Below are 12,806 nucleotides of genomic sequence, written 5' to 3'. Positions count from 1 at the left end.
TTTCTTAAAGCTTCCCCACCACTGAGATTAAACTGACATGCCTGTAGTTAACAGCACTGTGGGAGTACCTTCAGCGCACGGACTACAGCGGTTCAAGAAGGCGGCTCACCGCCACCTTCTCGAGGGCAATTAGGGATGGGCAATAAACGCTGGCCTTGCCAGTGATGCCCACATTCTATGAATGAACATTTACCTGAGGAAGGAGGAAGCCTCCGAAAGCTTGTAAATTTCAAATAAAATCGTTGGACTATAACTTGGTGTTGTACAATTGTCAACCCCAGTCCATCACCGGCATCTCCACATCATGATCTTATTGAATGGTGGAGCATGCTCGAGGGGCCGTATGGCCTACTCCTGCTATTTCCTTATTGTCCATTGTAGTCTTACTTGCGTCTGTCTTTAATTGGCCCACATTCCTAATTGCCACTCTATTTCTCTATATTTATAAAAACTTTTGCTGTTAGTTTTGATAGTTGCAAGTTTTTTTTCATAATTGTTTTTTGCACCTCATTACTTTTGTTGTATCCCTTTGTTTTTTTTTAAAACTCTCCTAGCTTGATACTGTCACTTACCTAATTTGTTGACCATGGTTGCTTCACTATGCAAGTGGAGCCGTTGCGTTTTAGGGATGTACTCATACCAAATACTTCTTTAAATTCTTTCCACTGGTTGTAGGTTTACCCCTTAACAGTTCAGCCCAGTTTACTGTGGTCAATTAATTTCTCATCCTTTCGAACATTGCTGTACTTAAATTTAAAACCTTGGTTTGAGCCTCTCCCTCTCAAACCTAATATCCAATTCAGTCATATGAAGGTCACTATTTGCAAAATTGTTCCCTTACCATAAGATTGTTAACTAATTCTGGTTTGTTACCCATCACTAAATCTAGTATCGCCTACTCCCTTGTCAGTTCTAAAACATATTGGCCCAGATTTTGCTGGAACAGGGCACCTCGCAACGTGCCCCGTTAGTTAGACTTTTTCCCTCACCCTACAGCTCAAGTTTTTTGTCCTGCAAGTTACTGGAAGTGCAAGCTGGTAACAGTGCGGCGAAAACAACGGGACATCTGGGACCTTGCTGAACGAGTCCAACAATCTGTCTCCTTAATCAATGAGATTTAAGAATTGAGAAAGAAACAGAGTAACAACTGAGAAGGAAATAAGGTGATTTGGAGTCATGTCAAGTACAGAAAGAGAAATAGAGAGGGAAAGAAAGATTGGATTTAGAGAGAGAATAAGAGAGACAGAAAGGAAAAGTAAGAAAAAACAATTTAAATTTTAAAAATCTCTAACAACAGTTTACCACCTGGAGGAATGAGATGCCACAGTTTCAATTGTTCACTTTGTGAGCTGGAGAGGTTGAGTGGTATTGCAGGAACATAAATCTCCTCATTAAAAAGGTACTTACATTTTTAAGTACTAGCCCTAACTTTATGCGGCGCATTTAATTGGCATTAATGTGCAAATGCAGCAATTTCTTGAACTTCACCGGTCGGTGCGATTGGAGTTGAGGGCGAGCTGCCGTTTTCGTGAGGCTAACGGCGGGGCAATGCTGGGTAGATTAGAATGCTGGGTAGCGAAATGTCCACCAGCATTTCACTAAGTCGTTCGTGTTCTGCTCGAGTGCTGTGTTCTTGTTTTGTGTTACTGGACACAAATCATCCAATAACTTGTGGTGATTTGCAATTCACGGGATATGGGGTATCTCTTCCTCGCTATAAGTTGCTGGACGATTTACACAATAATGGCGAGCTCAAAAAACTTGCCAATATTTTGGCAGCAAAATCTGACCCATTGTTTGCAAAGCATTCTAGAAATTCATTGCCTTTACTACTTGAGCTGTTCTGTTTCTCTCAGTCTGTGAAAATTTAAATCTCCTATTTTAACCACATTGTTTTTACTTCCCTGATCTCCATATTTATACATCCCCTGCGACAGTACTACCAGGGGGTCTGTAGGCAAATCCTACAAGAGTCTTGCATCCTTTGCTGTTCTATACTCTGCCCATAGTGTTTCCACTGCCTGATCGCCCTTACTGAAATCCCTTCTTTCTACTGCTGCAATTGTGTCTTTTATCAATATTGCTATTTTCCCTCCTTTTTGAATTTCCCTGTCGTTTCTAAAGATCCTATAGCCTAGAATATTTAGCTCCCAATCATGCCCAGCTCTGTAAAGTATATAGAAAATAACAGTGGCCCCAACACAAATTACTGTAGAACACTACTTGCCACATTTTTCTGTTTCAAGAAGTATCTTTTGCTCTCATCTTTTTCCATTCTACCTTCCAACCTTCTATCTACTCATGTAGCCACAGTCTCCTTAATTCCACATGTCATTTATCTTTGCCATATCTCTCTTATGTGGTACATTATCAGATCACAAGATAATTAAGGATGAGGAAAGCCATCCAGCTCATCATAATTCAACTATCCGAATAGGTCCAAAAGTCCTTCCATTTCAGCTAGTAAAAGGTAAATTTAGGACTGATGTCAGGAAACTTTGAGTCATTAATCCAGGGCAAAATTAATTGGCACTTGGAAAAATATGGTTCAATAAATGAAGGCCAGCATGGATTTAGTAAAGGCAAATGGTGTTTGATTGACTTGATTGAGTTCTTTGATGAAGTAACAGAGAGGGTTGATGAGGGTAGTGCAGTTGATGAATGGACTTTCAAAAGACGTTTGATAAAGTATCACAAAATAGACTTTGTTAGCAGAATTGAAGCCCGTGGGATTAAAGGGGCAGTTGCTGAGTGGATGTGAAATTGGCTGAGATATAGAAAGCAGAGAGTAGGAGTGAACAGCTGTTTTTCAAACTGGAGGGAAGTGTGCAGTAGTATCCCATAGGGGTCAGTATTAAGATCACTGCTCTTTTTGATATATATTAATGACCTGAACTTGGATATACAGGGAATAATTTCAAAGTTTGCAGATGACACGAAACTCGGCAATGTAGTAAACGGTGAGGCGAATAGTAACATACTTCAGGAGGACGTAGACAGACTGGTGAAATAGACACATGGCAGATGAAATTTAATGCAGAGTAGTGTGAAGTGATTCATTTTGTTAGGAAGAATGAGGAGAGGCAATATAAACTAAATGGTACAATTTTGAAGGAGGTCCAGGAACAGAGGGACCTGGAGGTATACATACACAAGTCTTTGAAGGTGGCAGGACAAGTTGCGAAGGCTATTAAAAAGGCATACAGGATCCTGGGCTTTATTAATAGAGGCATAGAGTACAAAAGCAAGGAAGATATGCTGAACCTTTATAAAACACTGGTTGGGCCCCAGTTGGAGTGTTGTTCATTTCTGGGCACCACACTTTAGGAAGGCTGTCTTAGAGAGGGTGCAGAGGAGATTTACTAGAATGGTACCAGGCATGAAAGACTCCAGTTGCGTGTAGAGACTAGAGAAACTGGGGTTGTTCTCATTAAGGCAGAGAAGGGGAGATTTAATAGAGGTGTCCAAAATCATAAATGGTTTTGATAAAGTAAATAAGGAGAAACTGTTTCCAGTGGCAGAAGGGTTAGTAACCAGAGGACACAGTTTTAAGGTAATTGACAAAAGAACCAGAGGCGACATGAGGGAAAACTTTTTATGCAGTGAGTTGTTATGATCTGGAATTCACTGCATGAAAGGGTGGTGGAAGCAGAGTCAATAGTAACTTTCAAAACGGAATTGGATAAATACTTGTGGAAAAATTTGCAGGGCGATGGGGAAAGGGCAGGGGAGTGGGACTATTGGATAGCTCTTTTAAAGAGCCAGCACAGGCATGATTGGCTGAATTATCTCCTTCTGTGCTGTATGATTCTATGAACTGTTTCTTATAAGGTTTCAGGGTTTTTTGCCGCTACTATTCCTGTAATTCTATTCTATACATTATCATAGAAGTTACAACATGGAAACAGGCCCTTCGGCCCAACATGTCCATGTCGCCCAGTTTATACCACTAAGCTAGTCCCAATTTCCTGCACTTGGCCCATATCCCTCTATACCCATCTTACCCATGTAACTGTCCAAATGCTTTTTAAAACACAAAATTGTACCTGCCTCTACTACTGCCTCTGGCAGCTCGTTCCAGACACTCACCACCCTTTGAGTGAAAAAATTGCCCCTCTGGACCCTTTTGTATCTCTCCCCTCTCACCTTAAATCTATGCCCCCTTGTTATAGACTCCCCTACCTTTGGGAAAAGATTTTGACTATCTACCTTATCTATGCCCCTCATTATTTTATAGACTTCTATAAGATCACCCCTTAACCTCCTACTCTCCAGGGGAAAAAGTCCCAGTCTGTCTAACCTCTCCCTATAAGTCAAACCATCAAGTCCCGGTAGCATCCTAGTAAATCTTTTCTGCACTCTTTCTAGTTTAATAATATCCCTTCTATAATAGGGTGACCAGAACTGTACACAGTATTCCAAGTGTGGCCTCACCAATGCCCTGTACAACTTCAACAAGACATCCCAACTCCTGGATTCAATGTTCTGACCAATGAAACCAAGCATGCCGAATGCCTTCTTCACCACCCTATCCACCTGTGACTCCACTTTCAAGGAGCTATGAACCTGTACTCCCAGATCTCTTTGTTCTATAACTCTCCCCAATGCCCTACCATTAACGGAGTAGGTCCTGGCCTGATTCGATCTACCAAAATGCATCACCTCACATTTATCTAAATTAAACTCCATCTGCCATTCATCGGCACACTGGCCCAATTTATCAAGATCCCGTTGCAATCCTAGATAACCTTCTTCACTGTCCACAATGCCACCAATCTTGGTGTCATCTGCAAACTTACTAACCATGCCTCCTAAATTCTCATCCAAATCATTAATATAAATAACAAATAACAGCGGACCCAGCACCGGTCCCTGAGGCACACCGCTGGACACAGGCATCCAGTTTGAAAAACAACCCTCTACAACCACCCTCTGTCTTCTGTCGTCAAGCCAATTTTGTATCCAATTGGCTACCTCACCTTGGATCCCATGAGATTTAACCTTATGTAACAACCTACCATGCGGTACCTTGTCAAAGGCTTTGCTGAAGTCCATGTAGACCACGTCTACTGCACAGCCCTCATCTATCTTCTTGGTTACCCCATCAAAAAACTCAATCAAATTCGTGAGACATGATTTTCCTCTCACAAAACCATGCTGACTATTCCTAATTAGTCCCTGCCTCTCCAAATGCCTGTAGATCCTGTCCCTCAGAATACCCTCTAACAACTTACCCACTACAGATGTCAGGCTCACTGGTCTGTAGTTCCCAGGCTTTTCCCTGCCGCCCTTCTTAAACAAAGGCACAACATTTGCTACCCTCCAATCTTCAGGCACCTCACCTGTAGCGGTGGATGATTCAAATATCTCCGCTAGGGTACCCGCAATTTCCTCCCTAACCTCCCATAACGTCCTGGGATACATTTCATCAGGTCCCAGAGATTTATCTACCTTGATGTGCGTTAAGACTTCCAGCACCTCCCTCTCTGTAATATGTACACTCCTCAAGACATCACTATTTATTTCCCCAAGTTCCCTAACATCCATGCCTTTCTCAACCGTAAATACCGATGTGAAATATTCATTCAGGATCTCACCCATCTCTAGTGGTTCCGCACATAGATGACCTTGTTGATCCTTAAGAGGCCCTACTCTCTCCCTAGTTACTCTTTTGTCCTTTATGTATTTGTAGAAGCTCTTTGGATTCTCCTTTGCCTTATCTGCCAAAGCAATCTCATGTCCCCTTTTTGCCCTCCTGATTTCTCTCTTAACTCTACTCCAGCAATCTCTATACTCTTCAAGGGATCCACTTGATCCCAGCTGCCTATGCATGTCATATGCCTCCTTCTTCTTTTTGATGAGGGCCTCAATCTCCCGAGTCATCCAAGGTTCCCTACTTCTACCAGCCTTGCCCTTCACTTTATAAGGAATGTGCTTACCCTGAACCCTGGTTAACACACTTTTGAAAGCCTCCCACTTACCAGACGTCCCTTTGCCTGCCAACAGACTCTCCCAAACAACTTCTGAAAGTTCCTGTCTAATACCATCAAAATTGGCCTTTCCCCAATTTAGAATTTTTACTTTTGGGCCAGACCTATCCTTCTCCATAGCTATCTTAAAACTAATGGAATTATGATCACTGGTCCCAAAGTGATCCCTCACTAACACTTCTGTCACCTGCCCTTCCTTATTTCCCAAGAGGAGGTCAAGTTTTGCCCCCTCTCTAGTCGGGCCATCCACATACTGAATGAGAAATTCCTCCTGAATACACTCAACAAATTTCTCTCCATCCAAGCCCCTAATGCTATGGCTGTCCCAGTCAATGTTGGGAAAGTTAAAGTCCCCTACTATTACCACCCTATTTTTCTTGCAGCTGTCTGTAATCTCCTTACATATTTGCTCCTCAATTTCCCGTTGACTATTTGGGGGTCTGTTGTACAATCCTATCAAAGTGATCTCTCCCTTCTTATTTTTCAGTTCTACCCATATAGACTCAGTCGGCGAACCCTCGGATATATCCCCTCTCACTACTGCCGTGATGTTCTCCCTAATCAAGAACGCAACTCCCCCTCCTCTCTTACCTCCTGCTCTATCTTTCCTATAGCATCTGTACCCTGGAAAATTGAGCTGCCAGTCCTGCCCCTCCCTTAGCCATGTTTCAGTAATAGCTATAACATCCCAGTCCCATGTACCCATCCATGCCCTGAGTTCATCTGCCTTGCCCATCAGACTTCTTGCATTGAAATAAATGCAGTTTAATCTAGACTTCCCTTGGTCTTTGCCCTGCTTTCTCAGACCATCTGTCCGGTCATGTTCTGTACACTCTCCCTTACTGCCTTTTGTTTCTGTCACCACTTTATTTCCCACTGACTTCCTGCATCGGTTCCCATCCCCCTGCCGTATTAGTTTAAACCCTCCCCAACAGCACTGGCAAACACTCCCCCTAGGACATTGGTTCCAGTCCTGCCCAGATGCAGACCGTCCAATTTGTACTGGTCCCACCTCCCCCAGAACCGGTTCCAATGTCCCAGGAATTTGAATCCCTCCCTCTTGCACCATCTCTCAAGCCACGTATTCATCCTAGCTATCCTGTCATTCCTACTCTGACTAGCCCGTGGCACTGGTAGCAATCCTGAGATTACTACCCTTGAGGTCCTACTCTTTAGTTTAACTCCTAACTCCCTAAATTCAGCTTGTAGGACCTCATCCTGTTTTTTTACCTATATCAGTCTTTGTGTGAAGAAAAATTTCCTGACGTCAGTCCTAAATTTACCTTTTACTAGCTTGAACCTATATCCCCGTCCTACTTTTTCAACTTAATTTGTAGTATTAGTTTGGATGTACTTCTCCTATTCCACCAAACTATCAGATAGACATCTTTAAGATAATTTCCCAGAAGCTTCCTTTCCAGATTGAGAAGTCCAAGTGTCTCACCTTTCCTCATAACTCAGCTCTTTGACACTAGGGATGAGTTTTGTGGTTCATCTCTGCACTGCCTCTAGAGCATAGAGCTTGAATGTCAGCCTTGTGTCTCAGTTCCTCAGGTACAGTCTGACCAGAATACTTTACTCATTAGTCACAACTTCCTCTTATTTGTTTACTACTGTTCTGGCTATGTAGTTCACCATTCTATTGGTTTTGTTGATTGCAGCTCTGCATTAATTGGATATGTTGAGCACCGATTGTACAAGACTCCTAGGTCTCTTTTGGCTACATCTTTGGTTATTTCAGGACATGTTTATTTTTTCTTCCTATGCACATATGTCTACATTCAGTTTAATTTGCCTTTGTTGCATTTCTTATCCAACATATTCTGTAATTTCTGATCTGCCTCCACCAATTCTACTGCCCCATCTAGTTTGGTATTATCTGCAAATTTGATTACTTTGCATTAAGCTTCTGAATCAAAGTCATTGATCTAAATTAGAAGCAGTACTGTACCCAACACAGAACCCTGGGACACTCCACTAAGCTTCCTTCCCACCCACCCACCCCCCCCAACTGCTCTAACAAGTGCTAATCTTCTATCTTGCTGCCAATTTTCTATCTATTCCCAAGGTTTACCCTGAATCCCTTCAGCTTTGAGCTTAGCTAATAGCTTTTCATGTGGAACTTTTGTCAGATGACTTTTGGGAATCAAGGTACACCATGTCATCACACAGTCATCTTGGGTTGTAATTTCCTTTTTTTTAAAATTCAGTCATGGGATGTGGACATCACTGGCAATGCCAGCATTTATTGCCCATCCCTAATTGCCTTGAGAAGGTGGTGGTGAGCTGCTTTCTTGAAATGCTGCAGTCCGTGTGGTGAAGGTTCTCCCACAGTGCTGTTAGGTAGGGAGTTCCAGGATTTTGACCCAGTGACGATGAAGGAACGGCAATATATTTCCAAGTCAGGATGGTGTGTGACTTGGAGGGGAATGTGCAGGTGATGTTGTTCCCATGTGCCTGCTGCCCTTGTCCTTCTAGGTGGTAGAGGCCACGGGTTTGGGAGGTGCTGTCGAAGAAGCCTTGGCGAGTTGCTGCAGTGCATCCTGTGAATGGTACACACTGCAACTGTAGCCACAGTGCGCCGGTGGCGAAGGGAGTAAATGTTTAGCGTGGTGGATGGGGTGCCAATCAAGCGGGCTACTTTGTCCTGGATGGTGTCGAGCTTCTTGAGTGTTGTTGGAGCTGCACTCATCCAGGCAAGTGGAGAGTATTCCACCACATTCCTGACTTGTGCCTTGTAGATGATGGAAAGGCTTTGGGGAGTCAGGAGGTGAGTCACTCACCGCAGAATACCCAGCCTCTGATGTGCTCTTGTAGCCACAGTATTTATGTGGCTGGTCCAGTTAGGTTTCTGGTCAGTGGTGCCCCTGGGAGGTTGATGGTGGGGGATTCAGCGATGATAATGCCATTGAATGTCAAGGGGAGGTAATTAGAGACTCTTTTGTTGGAGATGGTCATTGCCTGGCACTTGTCTGGCGTGAATGTTACTTGCCACTTATCAGCCCAAGCCTGGATGTTGTCCAGATCTTGCTGCATGTGGGCACGGACTGCTTCATTATCTGAGGGATTGCAAGTGGAACTGAACACTGTGCAATCATCAGTAAAGATCCCCATTTCTGACCTTATGATGGAGGGAAATTCATTGATGAAGCAGCTGAAGATGGTTGGGCCTAGGACACTGCTCTGAGGAACTCCTGCAGCATTGTCCTGTGGCTGAGATGATTGGCCTCCAACAACCACTACCATCTTCCTTTGTGCTAGGTATGACTCTAGCCACTGGGGAGTTTGCCCCCTGATTCCCATTGACTTCAATTTTACTAGGGCTCCTTGGTACCACTCTTGGTCAAATGCTGCCTTGATGTCAAGGGCAGTCACTCTCACCTCACCTCTGGAATTCAGCTCTTTTGTCCATGTTTGGACCAAGGCTGTAATGAGCTCTGGAGCCTTGTCGTCCTGGCGGAACCCAAACTGAGCATCGGTGAGCAGGTTATTGGTGAGTAAGTGCCGCTTAATAGCACTGTCGACAACAGAACGTTGGTCAAGTAGGATCTTCTTCTGAATCTGTGTTGACTGCTGTTTATTAGGAAGTTATTGTACAGATAATTTTCAAGCTTATTTCTGCATAAAAAATTCCATTATTTTATGCAGAATGCAAGTAAGACTTATGGGACTGTAGTTACCTGTCTTTTTTCTTCCTTTTTCAATATGGGCATCACATTAGCCTGCTTCCACTCTACTGGTACCTCCCCAGTTTCTAGTGACTTCCTCATAATAGTCTCCTCTCTAGTCTCTGAGTGCTCTGGGATCAATACAGTCTACTCTGATTTTTTTTGTTTTGAGCATGTTTAGCCTATCTCTAACTTCCATCTAATTAATATTGAAGCCTTTGGTTTTACTTAGATTAGCTCTTTGTGGAGAGGGCATGTTGCTCATTTCTTTCGTTGTGAATATTTGGGGGATGTTTTTGAAAATCTGTATCAAACATACCTAGTCAATGTCCTTTTACTAAATTCTGTTTCTGCAAAGAATTTTGATGTTAGTCAAACACAACTTGACATTTAGAAATCCATGCTGACTGTCTCTGATTAACTGTTTCTCAAAGTGCCTATCCCATGTTATATAATTTCCTGCTTTAGCGCTGTTTCATTTTTGGAAGAGGGGAAATTATAATCGGAACCTAGCCTTCCTCAGATGTAAACCATCAAGTCAGGGTGATTTGTCTGCCTTAATTTAGAATGACTTCTTTAGTACTAATTTTCTTTGAATAATAACTGCTCTGCACTCAGTTCTGGTGGTTCTACAGTCCCAATATCCACAACCTCTGAAAACCGAGGCAAAGTACTGTGCTCTGTTAGTATGGTTGCCATTCCCTCAATCTCCACTACAAGCTTGTCTCCTTCATCTCTTAGCAGCCCTATCCTTGCCTTGATTATGTTACCACTAATGTGCCTGTAGAAACCTTTTTTACTGTCCTTTGTCCGGTACAGTTCCTTGATTTTTAAAAAATACTTTTTTTTATGTTTTATCGATAAGGTGGCTGGAACCTTGTTGGTTCCAAATAGTGTTTTGTGTGACAGTCTAAAACTGAATTGGTTTGACTTTTTAAAATTATTATAAAATCAAAAAGAAAACCTGGACAGCATATGTAACTGGAGATATGGCTGCATGTGTTTTTATTCAAATGTATTAATTTTTAATACTTCCCTTTTGACTTTTATTTATAACATTTTTCTTTCCTCAGTGAAGTAAAGAGCTGTCTTATGAACAAATACATAACATTTGTAGGAGATTCCAGAATTCGGCAGTTGTTCTACTCCTTTGTTAAAATTATAAATTCAGGCATTAAAGAAGAAGGTAACAAGGTATGTATCTGTTCTTTTGCTCTAATTTACTGTTTGAGTGAATATTAGAGGGCAGGGTGTGCACTAGGAAATTACTTTTAATTGCCACCATACAGTAAATAACACCCTCACTCTGGAGCTTTGTTTGGTTTTGGCTTTTGAGTTTTTCCCAAATGATTCAGCTCAGTGCAGTTCCAACATTAAGTACACCAAAAATGTCTTGATTTTAGAAACCATTATCAAGGTGCACTGCAGTGTTTTAACATTGAAATGAGTTGTTACTCTGTTTTCTGTACACTATAACACTTAGCTTATGAGTAGTTTTTTTTTAAAACTAAGAAGTGAGCGAAGTAGTGGGCAGCAACAGAAGGCCTTGTGTTGTAACTATAGTATTTTCTGATATGAAAATATTATTCAGGAAATGTGTTGGCAGTTCTCCGCTATTCTGAGTAAGGAAGGAGCTTAAAAATGGATACTTTGGGTGTTTGAGTTTTACATCTGTTTTGGTTGGTCAGCATTCAGACGTCATGCATGCCGAAGTGGTTTCTGAACAGTTCAGTTTCGAGGTGTTGGAGGACAGCTATTTTATTGGTAACTAGAATTTTGCATCTGCAGCAAAATATGTGGTACCACTCCATTTGCAAAGTAACTGTTAACTTAATTTTATTTAAATAAAGATTATTGGGTAGAAGGGAGTCAGAACAAAGCTGCAGAGTAATTGTAGGGATTATGTAACATACATCTTGACAACGAAGTTGATCTTTTGGTGCAGGTTCTTTAAACTCTAGATTGTTTTATCATCTTGATATTGTAGCTGCTTCCCTGTTAAGCGTCTTTGTAAAACTTACCATATTTATCTGTGGTCCTGTCTTAAAAGTTGTAATATGTGTTTGTGGTTAAAAATGATGCCATCATTAGTATATGGAAATAGGGCTGACTGTGCGTGCGTGGTCCGCCCATCCGTCCGCCGGTGCCCATGATTAACATTCATTTGTCCCATTGCTGTTTGTGGGAAGTTCTTGGCACAAAATGGCTCGCATTTACATGCACAACAGTGCATTCCAAAAAATCATGAAGTATTTTGTTGTCAAAGCATTATACACAGGCAAGTATGTTGTTTTTCCATTAAACTTCATTAGCTTGTATACAAGGCAATTTTTATTTTCACTTCCTCCTTAGCATTTTTCTTGGCTCATACGTTCTGTTTCTACACACCCAAGCATAGTTTAGTTAATTAAGTAGACCTGGTTGTCAACTCATTTGATGCAAATTCTAAAACTGTTGTGCCTCCTTTGCCGTGACCAATAAGGTAAGAACTTGCAATTATATAATCATCTTTCATGTTTTCAGGCGATCCCAAAGCACTTTACAGCCAGTGAATTACTTTTGAAGTGTAGTCACTTGTTTTATGGGCAAACTCAGCAGCTTACAACAATGTAGGAAAAATGGGATGTCTGTTTATAGTGTGGTTGGTTGAGGGGTGAATGTTGGCCAGGAGAACCCCCTGCACTAACTCAAATAGTGCCATAGGATCCTTTACGTCCACCTGAGAAAGGCAGATGGGTCACTGCTTAATGTCTCAGCTACAGACAAAGCTCTCATTCTGGCTGTCCAGTTCCTGGCTCTGGTAATGAGATGTCAACATAATGCATTTCTGACTGTGCTCCTTTCTCTGGCACACTAAATTATACTGAGCAACATCCTGAAGCTATGGACAAAAATATTTTTTTATATTTACATGGCTCACTCATCCAATGTATCTACCTTGATTGTTTCACCAAATTTTGGTGTGCCCTCCCCTTGATCTCTCTGACATTCATTTTATCTATCTTTTGTCTTCTTTGAATGTTTCACATTGAACATTTGTCAGAGAATGGTTAAATAGTTGACTCTAGGATTTTTAAAAAATATTTACAAGCAGAATGTTCAGTCACTGATGTAGATTGAAGTACCTCACCGTTATTCTTGCTAGTGC

General features: G+C 41.8%; 1 protein-coding gene across 1 annotated transcript in view; it reads left to right on the top strand.

Annotated features, from left to right (window-relative positions):
* Window positions 1–12,806, top strand: part of casd1 (CAS1 domain containing 1) — a 113,458-nt gene that overhangs the window by 44,160 nt on the left and 56,492 nt on the right. The window contains exon 3 of the mRNA XM_068004418.1: window positions 10,732–10,852. Within this exon, the coding sequence (XP_067860519.1) occupies window positions 10,732–10,852 (121 nt within the window). The remainder of the gene's footprint in view (window positions 1–10,731; window positions 10,853–12,806) is intronic.

This window comes from Heptranchias perlo, chromosome 2 (genome assembly GCF_035084215.1).
Source record: "Heptranchias perlo isolate sHepPer1 chromosome 2, sHepPer1.hap1, whole genome shotgun sequence".
Classification (NCBI taxonomy): domain Eukaryota; kingdom Metazoa; phylum Chordata; class Chondrichthyes; order Hexanchiformes; family Hexanchidae; genus Heptranchias; species Heptranchias perlo.
This window is presented reverse-complemented; position numbering and strand designations above follow the sequence as displayed.